At 43.9% G+C, this 22,082-nt stretch overlaps 1 protein-coding gene across 1 annotated transcript in view; it reads left to right on the forward strand.

Annotated features, from left to right (window-relative positions):
* Positions 1 to 22,082, forward strand: part of TXNRD3 (thioredoxin reductase 3) — a 53,395-nt gene that overhangs the window by 27,175 nt on the left and 4,138 nt on the right. Inside the window, exons 9-13 of the mRNA XM_073591933.1 lie at positions 12,635 to 12,860; positions 14,121 to 14,213; positions 14,298 to 14,374; positions 15,881 to 16,037; positions 20,669 to 20,776. Of these exons, the coding sequence (XP_073448034.1) occupies positions 12,635 to 12,860; positions 14,121 to 14,213; positions 14,298 to 14,374; positions 15,881 to 16,037; positions 20,669 to 20,776 (661 nt within the window). The remainder of the gene's footprint in view (positions 1 to 12,634; positions 12,861 to 14,120; positions 14,214 to 14,297; positions 14,375 to 15,880; positions 16,038 to 20,668; positions 20,777 to 22,082) is intronic.

Consider the following 22,082-nt stretch of genomic DNA (forward strand, 5'->3'; position numbering starts at 1 on the left):
GCTGAGGATGATCCCTCAACCTTGTATTTTTTGAAAGCCTTCTCCTTTGCTTTTATATGCATTTTTACATTGGAGTTAAGCCATCCAGGATGTTTGTTCGCTCTTTTAAATTTATTACCCAATGGGATACATTGGCTAATGCCCTTATTTAATATGCTCTTAAAGCAAACCCATCTCTCCTCCGTATTCTTTGTTCCTAATATTTTATCCCAATTTATGCCTTTTAGCAAGGTTTGTAGTTTAGGGAAGTTGGCTCTTTTGAAATTCAGTGTCTTTGTGTTCCCTTCATGTTTCCTATTTGTGTGATTTATACTGAAACTAATTGACCTGTGATCGCTGTTACCTAAATTGCCCCGTATTTCCACATCTGTTATCAGGTCTGTATTGTTGGTAATCAGTAGATCTAGTAATGTTTTATTTCTAGTTGGTGCGTCTACCATCTGACCCATAAAATTGTCCTGCAAGACACTAAGGAACTGGCGAGCCTTAAATGAATGTGCGGTTCCCTCCGCCCAATCTATGTCTGGATAATTAAAATCCCCCATTATGATAACACTTCCCATCCTTGCTGCTAATCTAATTTGTGATAGGAGATCCGTCTCCACTTCCTCCCTCAGGTTAGGGGGCCTATAGCATACTCCCAGTATTATTTTCCCCTTAGCTTCATCCCTTTGGAGCTCTACCCATAAAGATTCCACCTCCTCCCTAGCCCCCTCAGTGATGTCATCTCTCACATTCACTTGTACATTATTCTTGATATATAGGCATACCCCTCCCCCTTTTTTACCCTCTCTATCCTTGCGGTATAGGGTATACCCTTGAATGTTTGCCAGCCAATCATGAGAGCTGTTGAACCAGGTCTCTGAAATTCCCACAAAATCCAAATCCTCCTTGTACAACAGTATCTCTAGTTCACCCATCTTGTCCGCCATGCTCCTGGCATTGGTGAACATGCCACATAGTTTAGACCGGTCGCATATTGTCCTCGTATTGGGTGTTTTCAAGATTGCAACTAGGACTTGCTACTATTTGTTTAGCAAAAAATATAACCCCCAGTGTTGATCAAATGCCACCAATAGAAAGCTCTATTTGTGGGAACAAAATGATAACAATTTTGTTTGGGTACAGTGTTGCATGCGCAATTGTCATTTAGAATGCGACCGTGCTGAAAATTGGCCTGGGCATGAAGGGGGGGAAGTGCCCGGGATTGAAATGATTAAATATCAGTATTAGGGATGCAGTTATCTGTGCCGATATTGACTATTTTCACAAGTATTGGTGAAAATGCTGCTCATACTTTGCGGTGTGATTTGCGTCCAAACAAAATGGGTGCAAATCGCACTGCAAATAATTGGATGTGATTTGAACAGGAATGCGATGCCGTTCCTCTCCGAAACGCATGCAGTTTCCCTCACACAGCTTCTGTTTGAACTTAGGCTTGTCATAGTGATTTTGAGCCTGAGGTCACACAGGAGCAGTGCAGGAAATCCCCCTGCATAGGGGGTTGGGCTTGAGCTGCTCCTGCCTCTCCCATGGCTTTGTCCCCTGCATCTCCAGCGGCTCTCTTCCCCATAGACTTCTGTTATATACTGCAGGTTTTGTGCATTTTCTGAAAGTGTACCGCACCTTCGAGGTATAATAGATGTCTAGGGATCAATGCAGGGAAGTTGCAGGTGCAGTGTGCTTCTCCCATGGTGGCGGGTAAACTGCAGCTCATCAGTGTGAAAGCGGTTTTATTAGGGCCTCATGATAGTAAGGGCTCATTTTTTACATTTTGCATTTTGGGTCAACCAGTTACCAAATCGCACAAGTGGCCCTCGCTCTTTAAAGCAAAGAGTACAACAGATCTTTTGGGGTACTGCTTATGCACATTTGTGGGGTAATGATTAAAAAGTCAATTGACTTTAGATGTTCTCTTTAAGATGGCAAAGCTTTGCTTTGAGTTCAGGTCTGCTTAGTTTGATTAGCAAAGCCAGAAAAGGTTTTTGTAATCTAAAGTTTTCCTCATATGTAGTGATGCAAGGTGTTTCTTCACTTCTCTTCTGTTTTGAGAAAGATCAGTTGTGCATTCTGCAAAGCTCAGGCAATTGGAATGTCTATAGCTGAACTCCAGGCACAAAAGCTTTTTAATTTGCATATATTGGCCACAAATGATGATGTATATCTACTTTGAGTGTACCAGACGCCATTGGAAACCCATTGTTTACATTTGTAAAATTAGCAGTGACCTTATCACTGTGCTGTACATAGGAACAGGTTGGAAAGCAGCAGTGACCGGTCTTTGAGCCCGTTCACACCGGTAATCGCACAGGAACACGCTGTGTGATTCACTTGCAGTTCTGTGAGGTGCGGTTTCAGCCTAGTCAAAAAATCGGACACCATGCGCTACTTTTTGGATACTCATTGTAACCAGATCACACAGAACAGGCAAACGTGTGCTGCATTTGGGGTTTCATTACCTTAACTGTTTCTCGCACTGCATGGCCCTAAATTACAGGAAGTTACTGCACAGATCTGGAAGAAATACACAGACCACCAAGATTCCTGGAAGAATATACAGTGGATATAAAGTCTACACACCCCTGTTAAAATGTCAGGTTTCTGTGATGTAAGAAAAATAGACAGATAAATCATCTCAGAACTTTTTCCACCTTTGAAATGTGACCTATAAACTGTACAACGCAATTCAAAAAAACTGAAATCTTTTAGGGCGGGGAAGTAAAACTAAAATGTGGTTGCATAAGTGTACACGCCCTTTTTTATAACTGGGGATGTAGCTGTGTTCAGAATTAAGTAATCACATTCAAACTCATGTTAAATGGGAGTCAGTACACACCTGCCATCATTTAAAGTGCCTCTGATTAACCCCAAATAAAGTTCAGCTGTTCTAGTAGGTCTTTCCTGACATTTTTTTTAGTTGCATCCTACAGCAAAAGTCATGGTCCGCAGAGAGCTTCCAAAGCATCATAGGGATCTCATTGTTAAAAGGTATCAGTCAGGAGAATGGTACATTCCATTCCAGAATTTCCAAGGCATTAGTTATACCATGGAACACCGTGAATAAAGTCGTCAAATGGAGAAAATATGGCACAACAGTGACATTAACAAGAACTGGACGTCCCTCCAATTGATGAAAAGACGAGAAGAAAACTGGTCAGGGAGGCTGCCAAGAGGCCTATAGCAACATTAAGCCCGGATTCACACCTATGCGCATTAGATGTGCGTTTCCGCACATCTAATGCGCATAGCAGGAGAATGTGACTGGCTCCCTATGAAGCCGGTTCACATATCTCCGGGGCGGCTGCGGTGCGCACTGCACAAAAACGCTGTGCGTCTTTGGCTGCGTTTCAGGGCCGAATTCAGGCATTGACTCGGCCCTGAAACGGAGAACAGGGACACACAGCGCTCCTGTGCGGTCCGCAGCGATTTATAGTGTGAACCTGGGCTAAAGGAGCTGCAGGAATATCTGGCAAGTCCTGGCTGTGTGGTACAAGCGACAATAATCTCCCATATTCTTCATATGTCTGGGCTTTGGGGTAGAGTGGCAAGACCGGAAGCCTTTTCTTATGAAGAAAAACATCCAAACCCAGCTAAATTTTGAAAAAACATGTCTGAGGTCTCCCAAAAGCATGTAGGAAAATGTGTTATGGTCTTAAACCAAGGTGTAACTTTTTTTGGCTACGATTCCAAAAGATAGGTTTGGTGCAAAAACACTGCACATTACCAAAAGAACACCATACCCACTGTGAAGCATGGTGGTGGCAGCATCATGCTTTGGAGCTGTTTTTCTTCAGCTGGAACAGGGGCCTTAGTCAAGGTAGAGGGAATTTTGACCAGTTCCAAATACCAGTCAATATTGGCACAAAACCTTCAGGCTTCTGCTAGAAAACTGAACATGAAGGGGAAGATCACCTTTCAGCTTTAGAATGACCCAAAACATACATCCAGATCAACAAGGGCATGGCTTCATGAATGGCTCAGCCAGAGCCCATTCCTGAATCTGGTTGAAAATCTGTGGGGTGATCTGAAGAGGGCTGTGCACAGGAGATGCCCTCGCAATATGACAGGTTTGGAATGTTTTTGCAAAGAGTGGGCAAATATTGCCAAGTCAAGATGTGCCATGCTGATGGACTCATACCCAAAAAGACTGAGTGCTGCAATAATGTCAGAAAGTGCTTCAACAAAGTATTAGTGTAAGGGTATGCACACTTATGCAACTATAATTTTTTTTATTTTTACTTCCCTCCACCTAAAAGATTTCAGTTTGTTCAATTGAGTTGTACAATTTATAGGTCACATTTCAAGGTAGGTAAAAAATCTGAATAGATTTATCTTGGTCTCATTTTTTTACATGGGTGTGTAGACTTTATATCCACTGTACATGACCCTTGTGATTAGACAAGATTTGCTGATACCAGAGTTCAGCTTTAACAAATGTGTAATTATTTTCTGTTAGTCAAACATCCGTGTGGTTTGACTTTTTATTTGATCATTTTAACTGGTGTGAAAGGGAACCCGGTAATGTATTTCTGTAAAGTAATTAAGCTGCCATGAGTTAATCATGTCCATTGCTAATAATCATGTCCTGAGAATTCTATTGGTCATGGGTTTTCCTCAGTGTTTAGAGATGCTGACCTGGAACAAAAGATGCAGCAAGTGAATTCAGAACGTGCTGGCTCTGGTTCAATGTGTTAAATCTGAAGGACTGGCATGACAGGGAATAAAACCACACTCCATCTTGCTTTAAAACCCACAAAACACTTGCATAGAAATGAATCCTGGTCAGGCACTAGGGATGGGCCGAACGGACCCTTGTTTGGTTTGCACCAGAACTTCCGAACACCGCGAAAGTTCAGAATAACGAACCCCATTAAAGTCAATGGGACCCGAACGTCAAAAATCAAGTGCCCATTTTGAAGGCTTATATGCAAGTAATTGGACATACAATGGTTATAGGAGTCCGGATCCTGCCCTGGGGGACATGTATCAGTGAAAAAACATCATTTTTAAATGAGCAGTGATTTTTTTTTTTTTTTTTTTTAAAGTGGAAGCCTAAAAATGGAAAATTCCTTCCAATTAAGTGCCTGGGGGGTCCCCTTAGTCTACATGTAAATTGGCAGATCTGTACCATGTCTAGAATCTGCTGCAGCAATAATTGCATTTTTATAAATCCAAAAAAAGACTTTTTCCCTGCTAGCTGCCTTTATTTTGCTCAGCAACAGCTGGGGAGCCAGTGTATGATGACGCCACAATGTAGTGCACTGGGAACAAGATTAGAGATTTTTTTTGGATACATTCTGGTGTCACTTTAACTTTGTATAGAAGTAACAGGTGCGTAAGAATTGGTCTTTGGGTGTCTGTGGCGCCTTCCCACCGTAACCCTATAGAGGTACTCTTGATGAAAGCAAGAATTGGCATTGCTGTAAAAAATTGCAATGATATGCACCTGTCAAACGGGTGCAGAAAAATTACTCTTTGGGTGTCGGGGGTGCCTTCTTACCGTAACCCTATAGTGCTCTTGATGAAGGCAAAAAAAAATGCAATGATATGCACCTGTCAAACGGGTGCTGAAAAATTGGTCTTTGGGTGTTAATTGTGCCCATGAAACCTATACCAAAAACATTCTTCCAGATGAAATGATTTCACTCCCTCAAAGTTAGGCAGCCTCGAAGTCCTGCAGAGATTCCACATCCCAAAAAGACTTAATCAGTGACATCGGCATCAGGGGCTTCATAGCTGGTAATCCAGGACTGATTAATTTTGATAAAAGTCAAACGGTCCACGGAGTCTGTGGACAGATGCATTCTATGATCAGTAACAAAACCACCTGCAGCACTGAATGACCATTCTTAAAGCACGTTGGATGCAGGGCAGCCCAACAACTCGATAGCATACTGGGCAAGTTCTGGCCAGTGGTCTATTTTCATGACCCAGTAAGTCAGTGGATTGTCGGCTGGAAAGCTCTCCATCTCTGTTTTGAGCTAATCGTCCACCATGTGATACATACGCTGCCGGTGGGATGTGGAAGCTAACAGCCCTGGGTAGTGGACTAAAACAAAATTCCGAAATGCCTCACTTAGGCGGACGCCTTCTCCAACGCTCCTCTCTTTACCAACAGAAGACTCAAAACAACGTTTTCCACGACACTGTAACCTACTGGAGTCAGGAAAAAAGGTCAATAAAATCCTCTAACATGTTCAAGAGATTTTACCTTCTGCACCCCCTTGGGGACGGGATGAGTTCTGAGACCTTCCTCTAATGGAAGGTCTCCTTCCTCTATTCTTGGGTCCTTTCGCAGGCTTTGAAGCCTTGCCGAGGCTTGAGAAGCAGACTCCTCGGGGTCACTCAGGATGACAGCATCTGGAACTTCCTCCTCCCAGCCACGTACTACTCCCAAGGGTCCTGGGGTTGGAAAGCCATCGCTTACAGATTGATGCATGTCTTCCTCTTCTTTGAAGCCTATGAAAGTGCCAGAATCCTCCTCATCCTCCTCCCCTCTCTCCTCCTGTGTGTTCTGTGACACAGGAATGATGCTGTCTGGATAAAGTGGGCCTTGAGTGGAAAGGAAGTCGTCCTTTCTCTTGCTGCTCTGCCTCCAGGGCACTGTCCATAATGTCTGCTCCAGCAGGAACACAAGAGGGATTGTGTCATTGATGCATGCACTGTCACGGCTCACCATCTTTGTGGCCTCCTCAAAGGGTGACCATGCATCCTTAATGATCAGCCATTGACATCGGGAGAAAAACCCGAGGCGGCCTGAGCCTGTCATCGTGCCGTATTCGTACAGGTACTTGTTGACAGTCGAGTTCCACCTGGTGGGCATGTCACAAATCAGGCTGTTTACGAGCAGGTGGATTTCCTGCTGAATTTTAGCCAGCCGAGCACTGGCTGTGTATGGCTGCCTGAAATGGCTACAGACTCTTCTTTCCAACTTTAGCACACCTTGCAACCCTGGGTACGTATTTAGGAAACGCTGCACCACCAAATTGAGGACGTGCCAGGCATGGCACATGTGTCAACTTTCCCTGTCTAAGGGCAGGAGGTTTGAGCCACTATCTCGCACCACCATTCCTGGCTCCAGCTAGCATGGTATGAACCAGCTCTGGGCCTGTCCCTTCAAAGCTGCAAGAATCTCTGCTCCGGTGTGGTTCCTGTCTCCTAAACACACCAGCTGAAGCACTGCATGGCACCTTTTAGCCTGACTCTCTAGGAATAGCCCTTTGAACGCTTAGTGAGTACCTGATGTTCATAGGACAATTCTGCGGAGGAGGGGGGGGGGTAGAGCTCACAGGTCTGGCATCACCACCAGCTGTATGGAGACATGGGGGCACAACAAGCTGCAGCACCGGGCCCTGTTCTGCATCCTTTTGAGTTGCAAACAGCGCTGCCCAGTGTGCTGTGAACTAAATATATCGTCCCTGTTGCTGGACCACATGTCAGCAGTAAGGTGGATTTTATGGCTGAATGCCTTGCCCAACGATGCCAAAACATTCCCTTCCACGTGATGGTAGAGAGATGGAACGGCCTTACGTGAAAAATAGTAGCGACTGGGAACCTGCTATTGTGGTACAGCACATTGTGCAAATTCATGGAAGGGGGCAGAATCTCCACCAGGCTGAAAGGGAGAAGTTTGAGAGCCAACAGCTTTGACAAGCTTGCATTTAGACGCTGGGCATGTGGGTGGCAGGGATTTTTTTTTTTTGTTTTTTTTTTCCCGCTGCAGCAGATGGGGCAGAGAAATTTGCCATCTACAGCTGGTTGGTGGTGTGCTGCTGGCAGATGTGCTGCTATGACCTGGGACACCCTGGGCTATACCATCCTCCCTGTCAGTGGAGGCTGCTGAGAGGTAATGTCTTGGTATTGCAGGGGCAGACTGAAGTGGGTAAGGAGGAGGAGGGAAAGATTTGTGCCCCTTTTTTGTGTGGCTTTTAGGTTCTCTTGCCAAAGGGCTGAGTGGTTGGATGTTAAATGCCTTGTTAAGCATGTGGTACCCAAATAGTTTTGTGGTGTTGCCACATTTGTGCCTGAGACACAGTTTGATGATGGCAACTGTGCGATCTGGTGCAGATGTGCTGAAAAAGGCCCAGACAGCTGAGCTTTGGGGAGTGGGTCGGGAGATAACAGCTGCAGAATGTGATGGAATAGGGTGGCTGAACTCTATTCTTTCTTGATGTCGGCCTCCTTGGGGTTGTGCTGCCTCACCATCAGTTTCCTCCTCTGCTCTATTTGGTACCCAAGTTTGTTCATCTCCCCCACATCTTCATCATTTTATCACTGGAGACAACTTGGCAATATGCTGCGGCTTGGGGAACATAAATGCCAATTTGAATACCAGTGTTCCTCCCTCTCTCTAGGCTCATGTTCCTGTCATCCTCAAACTCAGAACCAACATCTGAATCCAGTAATGGCTGGGCATCAAGGAGCAAGTGGCTGATGCTGTGGTCAAATAACTCAGCTGACTCGATCGCTGATGTTGGGGCTATGGCATAGATGTGGACAAGGAGGCAGGTTTATCCACTCTGGTAACTGCAGGAGATTGCACACTTGTCTCTGCTTGCGTGACAGAAAATGAGGAGGATGAGGAAGGTTTAGTAAGCCAGTCCACCACCACCTCTGCATGCTGTGGCTGGATAGCACGGGCAAACTCACTAAACAGAGGAAATTATGCCCTGCCTGAGGACTGACCACCACAACCACCTTTCCCTGTGCACACATTTGTTGCTGGCCCCCATACAGTGCCAAGGGAACGTCTGCCTCTCCTTGTCCTCCCAGACGTTATTGGGATGGGGGGGGCGGTGCTTATAAGCAAATGTAAAGAAGTTGAAATCTGTACGTAGATGCACTTTAATCAATGTAAAGAGGTGTTTGGTGCACTTTCATTTGAGTACTCACACTCCACGGATACAAAATAATATACTGCAATATAATGCGCCAAACATACAGTGAAGCACAGAACTATATGGCATTAAACTGGCAGTAACGCAATCAGACTGCGTTCAACAGTCACTACACTGACGCTAGCTGGAACTGTCCCTACTCTACCTATACACTAATGTAAAAATTACTGACACGGTCTCGCTACACTACACTGAAACTATATGAGCTGCTCCCTACTCTAGCTGCACACTATGCAAAGCTGAATGATGGTCCTCCTCTCTCCTAAACTCCCACTATCCCTAGACTGACACTAACCTAATATTCTACACTGACAATTAAAGCAAAATAGCACAGTACAGCACACTAACTAATGGCACTGAACAGAGCCCTGTTCTATCTCCATGCCGAAATCACACTGAAAATGGCTGCCATTGAAAGAATACTTTTATACTGTGGGGCGGGAATGAGCCATGATTGGATAAAGTCATGATTACTGTGTTCAATCATGACTCTGACAGTGCTCTGTGCCTTGATTGGCTGAAGCAGTGAAAGTTTCAGCCGATCAGGGCTTGCAATGCATTGTTGAAAGTTCGGCCAGAACTTATGCCCGGGCCGAACCGTTCGTCCATCTCTATCGGGCAATTATGATTAAATCAAATACATGTCATATGCTCACTGTATAGCAAGTTGGCATGTTGCTTTACTACTTAACGCAAAATTTAGATTTATCTATCTTGTGACCTTCATTATTGAATTGTAGTCTTATCTGTTTGCTAAGAGCTGGTTACATGAGAGGGATGTGAACATGTTGTGTTCATTACATAGAATATTGATGGCATGTTTTAAGAATGCAACTAGTTAGGCAGGCCATAGATGGTGTGAATTTCTTTCCTGCAACCCAGGAAAGAAATTCGTACAATTCCCCAATCAACAGTGTTGACAGGGAAATCCCTCCTGCTGAGCCATTGTCTTCTCCTGGCGGAAGGGTGGGGGAAGCAGTCTCCTCCGGGAGAAGACTGTGATTATCACTAGTGGCTATAGCAGCTGCTTGCAATAATCGCAAGTGAATCCGACAGGCCAGTTGTACCCAAGTTGATTGATCAAAAGTGGCCAAGTCTGTACGGACCTCATATCTCCCTCTCCTATAAGCTTATGGTCACTTCAAAGACCATAAGCTTATATCAGAATTGTTCTGCAGACTCTGCTGAACAATTCTATAACTCTGATCAGCGGATTACAACCGGCTGATCAGAGTTATTAACCCCTAATGTGACCCCACCCACGCTGCTTCCTCCCTGTCCCCTGCCACTCCACCTCCTGCTGCTAACTTTCACTTAGAACTACCCTCACCCCTCTTATCCCCATCACACACCCGCCCCCCCCCCCCCCCTCCCCGTACTACGGCATCTTTCCTTTCCTCCCTGCACAGATCTATGATCTGTCAGGCTGGAGAGATCGTGAGGGGGGGCTTGGTATACATGTGTATACCAAACCCCCCCTGCTATATCCACTGAAAGCTGATCATTGTAACCACGAGTGTTGCGATGTATCACTGTCATTTTATGAATGAATGGTATCTCTACACAGATTCCATCCATTCATTTAAAGTGCTACAGAGAAAAGGACTATCTTCAGTCCCTTTCTCTGTTTCAAAAAAGACAAATGGGGTCTGTTTAGACCTCTGATATCTCGCCAAAGATCGGGCCTTTCTTTCCCTCATGATCCCCCTATGATGGGGTAAAGTTATCTTCAGTATAATCACTCCAAAGTTGTCATCTGCTGCTTAGACATTGGCAGTGTTTGATCAGTGACTATCTTTGCCCACAGACCTTTAGACTGACAGCACGTTGCTCTGTCTGCAGTATCTTAGGGACACGACTGAACGGTCCCCATTCCGCTAGTATTGTCTAGCATGGCTCAGCAAAAATCCAGCTTCCAGGCTACATTTATCACTCAGAGTAGAAAAAAATACTAGAGGCTTTCAATAGATTTTAACCTGGAGCAAGATTACTGTTCAGATGAGCTGGCCTGTTGTGGTTTGTGGAGTATGAAACCAATATTAATATTTCATTTATGAAATGGCCAGTGTTCATTAGCTGCAACCTCCTAATGAAAATAATCCTATGAGATTCCAGCCACAAACAAATTCAGAAAAAAGCGCCAGACAAAAAAAAACAGCTAAAAGTATCTGAGCCAACTTTAACCACTTAAATTTTTCACATAATAATCTCTCCCCGGCTGACGTCAGGACAGCTCGGCCCCACCCACTTTAGCTCTGAGCTGGAGAAACAAGGGAGCTGGCATGTCAGCTGAGCGCTCGGAGTGCAGCTTATACATGAACAGATCGGCAGTTTTTTTTACATTACACAGACACAAGGACAAATGTTGTGATACAGAGGGGATAAGACTATTTTAGTAAGTGGATTAACCACTTTAAGGGAAGACTTGCTGTGTGTTAAAGACATGTCACCGAAACCATTAGGCTTGTTTGAAGTCTTTGCAGGATGCAAGTGGCTGCATCCCCAAAAACCTAAAAAAAAAAAAAAAAAAAAAAAAAAAAAATTTTCAGGCATTTTTATTTTATTACAAGTGCTGTGCTTGCCACAAATTTAAAGTGACCAGCTCTTCAGATTTGTGTAACCCTGAAAAACACTGCAGTCATTTTTTTAAAATGATGATTTTCCTTTATCTTTTGGGATGCTTTTAAATTCCCATGTGCTGTTGCGCCATCTTGTGGCCATACTGTAGTATTGCACTAATCTACATCCCTGTCTGCGTTTTAGTGCACCCGGAAAAGACCGGTATAGTGCCCAGCCCCACTGCTGGCAGGCTGCAGCTGGACTGGGCTGAGCGCTGTAATGAGTGGTATTCTCATTTAGGGCTCTGTGCTTTCAGAAACAAATGTCCAAACGCAGCTCTTCTAAACACGTGAGTATCACTTGGTACAGCAGTAACCCTCCAGCCAGCTGCAGCCTACAATTAATGAATAAATGCAGCCCCACAAATCGTGAGGCTGGATGGTGAACCTGTCCCTCCCAGGTGCACTAAACTGCCAAGAAAGATGCAGAGCAGCTACTCAGGAGGGCCTAAGGACCAGGAAAAACACAAACCAGCTGCATAAGTAACGAAGGAGATTTGTATGGATGTTCTGTATTCTGTTACTGTGACTATAAGGAGTGACGATTGGCAGTTTAGAAAAATCTGAATGGAAATTTTAAAGGAGATGTTACGGGGTTTCTGAAAACAAACATCCATACTCTCCCCTCTGCTGCAGAATCAGTGTGGTGCTGCAGCTGTCCCCTCTCCGCACTGGATCTGACTAGAACTGAGGATTCACATGCCTGCTGATCGCTCAGTTCTCGTTCAGCTGTGAGCGGTGACTGTCAGTCACAGCTCTCCGCTCTGCCCCTTCAGAGCCTACTGGAACATCAGGCTTGGAGAGGGGAGCCAGCTGCCAATCAAGTAGCTGGATGGATCCTGACAATATGGTTGGGATCCTTCCAGAGCCTGAAGCAGCTCTGTGACCTCAACTGATAGCAGGCTTCGCTGATTTCTGGGTAACAAGAGAGCACAAGTATGTGCGTTCCTGTGATCCACAAGAAAAGTATAACCATACTTCTCTTTTTAAAAGGGTACCTTTTTTATTTTTATTTTATTTTTATTATTTTTTTTTTTAATGTTACTTAACCTTCAGTTACAAAATAGATTCTTATGTTTATTGGTCTTTTATCTCTGAAATTCTCTTCTCCCCTCACAGCGATGACCTCTTCTCCCTGTCATATTGCCCTGGGAAAACACTCGTGGTTGGGGCCTCCTACGTGGCGTTGGAATGTGCCGGGTTTTTGGCTGGTATTGGTCTGGATGTAACCGTCATGGTGCGATCTATATTCCTCCGTGGCTTTGACCAGGAAATGGCAGAGAAAGCCGGCACCTACATGGAAACACATGGAGTGAAGTTCCTCAAGAAATTTGTACCAACTTCTGTAAGAAATTTTACTGCCATTTGCAACCTTCTGTACAGACTGCTACAGTTCTCTGCTTTATGTGACTGTAGACCATTCCTTGTGTTTTGAACTCTTGAAATGATTCCTGCTTTTAAATCAAAGCCCAACTCCAGACAAAATGTTTTTATTCTAAAGGGACCCTGTTACCTGGCCCATTTAATGCAAAATCCACCCTTGGTCGCATCTCAAGTGCTCCCACACTACTCCTCCTCCATTTTGCTGCTGAAAAATGATTAGTGTTTTAGGGTATGGGGGAGCATGTGACCTCCTATGATGCAGTTGCTCGTGTCTAGCAGTGAATTGCTAGGTCTGAGAACAGATGCATTATGGGAAGGGTATGTCACCATTACAGCAGTTTGCCGAGTCTTTAATTGGTGTTTTTGAATGACCAGAAGGGAGAAACATTTGAGAAAAGCATTGTACTGTAATTTTTCACTGCTGCGTCACAATGTTTTGGGTCTATTTACTAAAGGCAAATAGACTGTGCACATTGCAAGTGCAGTTTGCACTCTGCTCCAGAGCTTGGTAAACGAGGTGAAGCTTTATTTTGCATGTGATTGGGTATTCTTTGCAAGGATATAAAAATGTAAAAAAAAAATTCTTGTCTAGAATTGGACGACGGAAGTCCGCAGAGCTTCTCCTCATGTACTAAACTCACCAGCAAATGCCCTTGTAGAGCGCAACTGCAAATTGCAGTCTGTTTGCCTTTTAATAAATCAACCCCTTTGATTCTATACTTATTCAGGAGTGGTGATGTTTCTTGCTGCAAAGCTGCATACATTTAGCATGCCTGCCCTAGCGATAAAAGAAGGCCACTCTGTATTATGTATTCCTCTTTAAAGTGGAACTTTAACACCTGCGAATGCACCCAACATCAATTGCATACATCAAACCCAGTTCCTGGCGATTTAGCTGCAGGAGGCAGCCCCACTGAAATCAGTGAGGGGCTTCCTGATTCCACAGAATCACTAGCTTGTAATTGCTCATGGATAAGTCCCCTGTAATGAATAGCCCTAGATAATAGCCTGCTTGCAGAGTGAAGCCAGTGTTGCTCTGTCTGAAGAGGGCTGCTAGTACTGGACCAAGCAGATAGTGGGTGTCTCTGGAGGCTGTAGAACTTGAAGGGGTTTTTTTTTTCCCCACTCGAAACAAATTGGGGTGGAGTTCTACTTTAAATAGTGTTTATTTTAGGTTGGACTATCACTTTTTTCTGTTATTAAGCTAACTGATCCCCCACAGATAGAAGAGCTGGAACCCGGTACTCCAGGAAGAATCAGAGTCGTTGCCAAGTCCACTGAAAGCGATCAAGTCATCGAAGAGGAATATAATACTGTAAGTGATCTTTGTTACAAGTCTGTGCTCCAGACATTAATGTTACGCTTTTATCATTTTCACTATAATTAATATTTATTGCAGGTACTGATTGCTGTAGGCAGAGACTCCTGCACCAGAAATATTGGCTTAGAGAGAATTGGTGTTAAAATAAATGAAAGGTAGGTCTTCTTGATTGAAAGGTTACAAAACAAAATAAAAATACAACCTCCTGCGCTCGGGTATGGTGCTCGTTATATTGGCTGAGGCGCTTACCATTCCAGGTCCGCTTCCTCTTCCCAGTGTTCAGTACGCCTTGCTGTCCTCCTTAGACTGGGGTAGTCCAAATGTAAAGAAGAAAGGGGGTGCACCAGTCTAGTGCATTATCTTTAGACAATGTTTTATTAAAAGAAGAAATAGGTTATCATTCTTACAAAGCAGTAAAAAGGAAAGGAAATGCTCATCACAATTCTCCAAAGACAGAACCAAAGAGTGTTTAGCGGTTCTGGCGGAGTTCTGTACTTGGAAAATTGTGATGAGCATGTCCTTTGTATTGGTTTGTGAGTATGATGACCTATTTTAACATTCGTTCCCCTCCTCTGCAATGAATGACCCTGGAAGTGATTAGGAATTTGTCTCTTCTGTTTTTGGTTGTTTACTGGCCGTTGCCAGGCACACATCGGGCAGTGGAGGAATTGGGTCTTGTACAGTACTGCTCATTCAATAGAATACCTATCCATGCCCAAACTATCACAAGAGGTGTTAATGCCTTGTGATGGCTATAAAGGCCAATTTTTAAAAAAAGCCCTTTTTTGGATGGGATGCACGCACCCTCTTCCTCACAGCACACAGGAACGATGCAGAGCTGAGTATATGAATCGTGGGCTGTGTGCTGGAGCTCCCCTCCCCATCACCTTTTTATCTCTTGTCAGAAATCACTCAAAAATGGCACTCGGTGCTTTGGATAGAGGCAGGATTACAACCACTTTAACCAAAAACCCCTGTAGCTTTAGTCCTGCTGCTGCATTAAACACAAACAGCGCGACTCAGCCCCCCTCCCATGTCACTGGCTTTAATTGACAGCTGTTGCTATCCCTCCGATTAGGAGAGAGACAGTGGCTGGAGCTGCTGCGCTCGTGCAGATCACTGGATGGAATCGGGCTCTGGCAAGGGGGGGGGGTCGTCTGGGGGGAGCTGCATTACCGAAGGCTTTCATCTTAATGCAGTGGTCATCAAACCTAACAGGCCAGGTTTGCAAGATAGCTGAAATACATCACAGGTGATGTCATTTGCAGCTCAGTGATTGCAGTATTCTAGTCTGCATCTCCCCAAGATAATGCATAAAACCTGGCCTGTTAGTGGCCCCTGAGGACATGGTTGATGACCACTGCCTTAATGCACCTTTTAAAGCAGAAATTAGTTGCAGACCCGTGTTCCTCCTATTTGTATCCAGTACCCTGTGTTCTATATGTGGTGTTTTCATAATGTGTGTATGTGGATAAAAGCTTGTTCTACAGTTGGGTCACATCAGAACAAATAATCATAAGGTCTCTGGTACTCATCTGTAACTCATACACACTTGATAGAAGTAGGACACCCACAAATTAAATTGTATGTGTGTGACAGTTTCATTTGTCATGAGTAATAGTCTTGCAACATGATTTCACACATGTGGTTCTTTTCCTAAGAAATGGCAAGATTCCAGTGAATGACGAAGAACAGACCAACGTGCCTTACGTGTATGCCATTGGAGATATCCTGGAGGGAAAGTGGGAGTTGACGCCGGTGGCAATTCAAGCAGGACGTTATCTTGCCAGGAGACTGTACGGAGACTCCAATGTAAAGGTGCGAATGCAGTGCAAGCAGTGACTTTCCTTGGCTTTATTTGTGGTGGTGTTGCTGGGGGGGGGGGCGGCATAGAAGGATATGTGTGTGTGTGTATATAATTCTACTTTTTAATTAATATCATGCATTTCAATTCTTCACACTGGTCCATTGCTCTCCGTTGTGGTGTTAAAATCTTGCTGCATTTTTGGTCAGTTAAAAAAAACGCATCTCCTCGTTTGAAATGCATTGAAAACATAGCAAGAACGCATCAATAATGCACCTGTTACGCATTTGATGTGGTTTTTGAGTCACATGACCTTTGAAATAATACTTCATATTCCCATCGCACACGTTCCTGGATAAGTCTCAAAGTTTGGGTGCTGCGGTTAACAAGCTGGTTCGAGTCACAAAGTAGATATTTGCCAGCACACCACGGATCAACAAAAAGTGGCATCCAAACGGATTATTTATTGTATGATGACAACACAAGGAGTGCAACATTTTGTCCTCGCATCATATGCCTGACGAAGGGGTCCTGCGTGACTTTGAAAACCTTGCATTCCCCTTGTGTTGTGATCATGCAATAAATCCATTTGGACGCCCCTTTTGTTCCATCTACCTTATGACCTTTTGAAAAACACTCCACAGCAAAATCGTGTGTGTGGTTTTGTGCCATTATTGGCACCTTTTTCCTCTTTTCGAACGATTTTTATATTTTGGCCTCTGAAATTTCGGGGCATCTCTATTTGTAGTGTTTTTTTTGGGGGGGGGGGGGGGGGTCCCTCCCTCCCTCCCTGCTGGGAGAACACCATAATTATTGCAAGCCCCTAAAAATCTGACATGCTGGATCAACTTGGGTACGACCAGTCTGCCCACAGATTGATCAAATCTTTTATGGATTCAAACCATCTATGGCTGGCTTCACTTTCTATGTGGGGGTCATAGGCTAGCCTCCCATCCATCCTGTTTCTTTTGGGCTTCTGAAGGCAGGTTGGAGTCTGTATTGACAAGTTTTGATGGGCAAATGCAGCGTGCTTTTTGAGGTTATGCAGAATTAATTGGAGGTACAGTTGGACCTGCATTTGATGTGCTTCAGCCGCCTTTTGCCTTCCCATAGACTTGTATGGAGAGGTAAGTAATTCTGAAGTGAACAAAAGCACATCCACACTGGACCTGAAACTGACCAAAAGGTCTTTTCATTTTCTCTTCTTATTATGCAAGTGCTATAGCATCTATTATCAGCACTGAGCAGAGAAGGGGAGATAAGGTGATCTCCTTGGGAGTTTCTGGCCTGACACCAAAGAGACAGAATGTTCTGAGAGGGGAGGGATTGGAACCAACTAGTACACACAGCTATCCCTGAGAGGTAAAATCTGCACTGTCATTTTATACTTGGAGATTCAGACTACAAATTTCAGTTTTTTTTAGACACTCTGTAAACTGCACAGAAATCAGATTTTAAATCCAAGCGTGAGACCTGGGCTGCTAGCTCTGGGTTTAGTATTGAAGCTGGAAATGCCTATAGACTACTTGGTGTCTCTCTCCCCAGATTTAAGGCTGCTTTAGTATTTATTTGAATCTTGGGATCAGCAGAAAGAGGAAGTTTCAGATTGAGAAAGCAAACATTCCCACTTCACATGTGTGGAACTACGTAAAATCTGACTCTATGCACTAGCGCACTTTTGTTTCCTGCAATCAATTAGTAAAATATCTTGTGAATGGACCTTCTCCTTTTTAAAACAGTAATTCCAGGTGTGGGTACATTGTGCGTAATTTAGGTATGCACTGATATATTATCTGACAAATACAGTTATCAACGTTTTGCCGATAGGAAAAAAAGTGCAGAAAATGGCCACCACGAAACGCACATGATTTTGCTGCAGTTTTATAGGTCATGTAACTTAAAACGCAGCACACTTGCATTTTTGATGCCCTTTTGCCGCACTTTCAATGCATTTCAATGGGAAGTTAAAAACCTTGCACCAAAAATGCAGCAAGCAGGATTTTTAACACCGCAATGGAAGCGCAACAGAAAGCGGAGTCTCACCCAAATGTGGAACTTCCGCTCATTTGCCGCCTTCTCCCCCCTCTGGTGCCACATTTTGGCACCTTTTCGGGGGGGGGGGGACAGGTATCCTGTTCCCAATTCCGGGAGCTGTGGCTATTGACGTCACAGCTTGGCTCCCTCCACCTCCCCCTGACGCAGGGCCAGTAGGAGAGTGGAGCTGAGCCTAGCGCATGCGCAGTAGGGTTCCCAGCGTGAAGCAATGGCAGCGGCAGCCCCCAACAGCTGATGGAAACGTCCGCTGCGGTGCTGACATCGCTAGATTCCAGGACAGGTAAGTGTCCTATTAAAAGCCAGCAGCTTTTTGTTTTTTTTTGTTTTTTTTGCAACGGTGGGCGGATCTCCACTTTAAAGAGCTGCGCTTTTCTTGAGTGTTTTTTTTTTTTCCCAACGTAAAAGTGCTTCAAAAACTACTCGGCTGAGAAATTGCTGATAATTGCTGATAATGGCTGAAAATAAATTCATATTCATTTAAATTCATGATATACTATAAATTAAAGTAAGTGTGTGTGTGTGTGTGTGTGTGTGTGTGTATGTAGATATAGAGATGGATGGATAGATATATATAATAATGTGACTGATTGCCCCAGGAAAGTGAAAATCACTTAACCACTTACCGACCGCCGCACGACAATATACGTCCTGACTTTGAAGAGGGAAATCTCGGTAATGGCAGCAGCTGCTGCCACAACCGAGGTATCCATCTCTTCAGGCGGCGGTTCAGTTAACGATAATGGTGGTCTCTCCGGCGGATTCGCTGCGAGATCACCGTTACTGGCGGCGGGATAGGGCCCCGCGCCCTTCCGCTTACTGGAGCCATCAGCAGCGGCGGAGGTGATTGGGACCTGTCCGTGGCTGGGTATGGAGACGAGTGAGGCTAAGATGGCCCCCACTCGTCTCCATACCATTCCATAGCAGGGCAGAAGCGATGTCAAAACGTCACTTCCGCCCATACGTCTTAAAGGCACATTTTTCTGTTGTCGTTTTTTTCAAATGACAATTTTTTTTTTTCTTTTATTGAATTTCAGTCTAAATATGAGATCTGAGCTCTTTTTGACCCCAGATCTCATATTTTAAGAGGACCTGTCATGCTTTTTTTCTATTACAAGGGATGTTTACATTCCTTGTAATAAGAATAAAAGTGACCCCAAATTTTTTTTTTTTTTTTAAGCGCCCCGGCAAGTTTGCACACAGAATCGAAAACATACGTGAGTAGCGCCCGCATATGAAAACGGTGGTCAAACCACACGTGAGGTATCGCCGCGATCGTTAGAGCGAGAGCAATAATTCTAGCTCTAGGCCTCCTCTGTAACTCAAAACATTTAGAATTTTTTTTTTAAACGTCGCCTATGGAGATTTTTAAGGGTATAAGTTTGACGCCATTCGAGCGGGTGCAGTTTTGCAGCGACATGTTGCGTACCAGTTTACACGGCTTAACATTATCTTTCACAATATAAAAAGAAAAAAAAATTGGGCTAATTTTACTGTTTTTTTTTTTTTTTTCTTTATTCAAAAAAGTGAATTTTTTCCAAAAAGAGTGCGCTTGTAAGAACACTGCTCAAATACGGTGTGACAAAGTATTGCAATGACCACCATTTTATTCTCTAGTGTGTTAGAAAAAAAAAAAGTAGGTTTGGAGGTTCTAAGTAATTTTCTAGCAAAAAAAAGTGTTTTTAACTTGTAAACACCGAGTCTGAAAAAGAGGCTCGGTCTTAAAGTGGTTAAGTAGACACCAATACTCCAGTGATCTCAATTCCTTCTGGGCCTCCAGCCAGTCTGCTGCATCACGGTTTACTGAACACGGGAGTTTGGTCACTCGGCAAATACGCCATTCAGAGAATTCTTTGCATTTTCCAAATAACTTTTTAAAGTGTTTCCTGATTTAATGAGGGGGGATCTCATGCTCTCCACCTCATGCAGTTATCTAACTTTATTTTCTAAATGGTTCTCGTGCCGATTGGCCAACCTTCTGTGTTCACAATGCAGGAGAGCAGCCACTTGTCGTGGGACTCAGGAGCAAGTGGAGATCCCTCAAGTAGCAGTGTCTACGTCTGTGACTTCCAGGTGCACCAGCCTGTTATATGGTATACATTGCTGCATTGGTCCAAGCTGGACCAATATGTAGAATATGGCGCCTGGAATACTTTAAAGTGTTTTGCAGAAGCCTAAAGTCTCCTCCAAGTCAGTATAGCAATATGCATAGCATAAGGACAGTACATTGCGTGTTCAATGATATTGGCCACTTATTTTCCTTATCCACATTGCCTGTTCCCAAGTGTTTCCCTAGATTTCTGGCAGAGGGGTCGACAATGTTTGTTGGATGTTGCTGAAAATACTGTGCCCAGTGAAATGCTAACCATGCCCAGTGCTTGTTGGCAATGAACATCTTTCCTCCAACTCCTAGCCTCACTATTTATGGTCACAGGAGGTCAAAGGGCTTCCTGCCATGAGCATTTAGTCCCTGCCCATCAGAGAGGGCATAATGAGTCTTATCGGTCATATAGCAATGCTTTACCTTGGTGGATTGAGTGTGCAGTATAAAGCGATGCCATTTACTCTAATTTTTAATTTTTCTTTCTGACAGTGTGATTACATTAACGTACCAACCACAGTGTTTACTCCAATGGAGTATGGCTGCTGCGGATATTCAGAAGAGAAAGCCATTGAGGTCTTTGGAGAAGAAAATCTGGAGGTAAGCCTGAGTTCCCAGTGCAAAGCCTGTACTTTTTAAATTGGGTTTTAGTGTGAATTGAAGTTGTTCTTCGGAGCGTTTGGGGAAAAAAGTTCATTAATGATTTGGGTTTGTTTTTAGCCACACGGTTAAAATTGCCTTTTTAAAACGTCTCCCAATAAAACGCTAGATTTTAATTTAAACTTGGGTACAAAGGTATGTTCATTTACTGGGATAGCGTAATGGAAGAGCTGAATGGCTTCTCCGGGCTCCCTCCAGAGCTGGTTGCATAATGAAAAACTTAGAAAACCATTTCTAGATGTTAGCTTAGTTACCTCTAATGATTGGCATCTAATGCCTGCAGGGTTGTTGGGAATGCTAAAATGATTGTTGTATTCTATGTTGGATATGGTGTGAGCTTTGATCTTATGGGTGCTGCTGGTGCGACTTCTTGTTTTATACAGTGATAATAGGGAGTCGCTCAAAGTTCACCTCGTCCATTTAAAAACAGTCTTGTATTCTTTGCAGGGAATACAAAGTGTACTGTGATTGGAGAGAGTGGAAAGAAGGGGCAGATGAGTCACCATATACCTTGATCCAAATGCAGAATGCCTTGTATTCTCTGACGGGAATGCAAGACATTTTCTAAATGGACAAGGTGCATTGTGAGCGTGTCTCCTCTGCCCCCCCCTCCCCTCCCCCATTGCTAAACACAGAAGTCACAGCGGAAGCACCTGGAAGATCAAATCTCACTGTCTGGCTAGGAATACAACTGAGAATTTTGGCAACCCCAAGAGCCCTCCAGATGTTTGATTTCTGTCATCTCTAAGCTGGCCCATATTGACTTCTAATTCCCTCCCAGAGAAATTTGGTCACGTGATGACGGCTGAAGGGGGATAATTGGAAAAGCCTGGTTGATCTTTTCTTTTCAGCAGATATCATGTGACAGTACCCAGGCTTGTGGTCATGTGATTGGGCCATGAACCACATTTTCTCCAGTATTGAAAAGTTTCAGCTCTATTTTATGTTGGTCCTCCATAAACCTCCCACACTCTTCTTTGAGACTCCAGTTTGATCGCTTGAACTGCAAAGGTTTTATTCATGAGAACCTTTTTATATTGGATAATTACCTTTTTAAACATCATGAGAGCTTTTGCATGATATAATTACTTCAAACATCCAAAAGCATGTGTTGATTGGAGTCGTTTAATAGCACAAAGCATTGTTGTATCAATTTTATAGCAATTTTGTTTGGGCAACACCTTTTTAAATGCTTTACTCTATAGATATTATTTAGCGGTTAGACCAGTTTGTCGTTTTTTTTTTT

Source organism: Aquarana catesbeiana, linkage group LG07 (genome assembly GCF_042186555.1).
Source record: "Aquarana catesbeiana isolate 2022-GZ linkage group LG07, ASM4218655v1, whole genome shotgun sequence".
Taxonomy (NCBI): domain Eukaryota; kingdom Metazoa; phylum Chordata; class Amphibia; order Anura; family Ranidae; genus Aquarana; species Aquarana catesbeiana.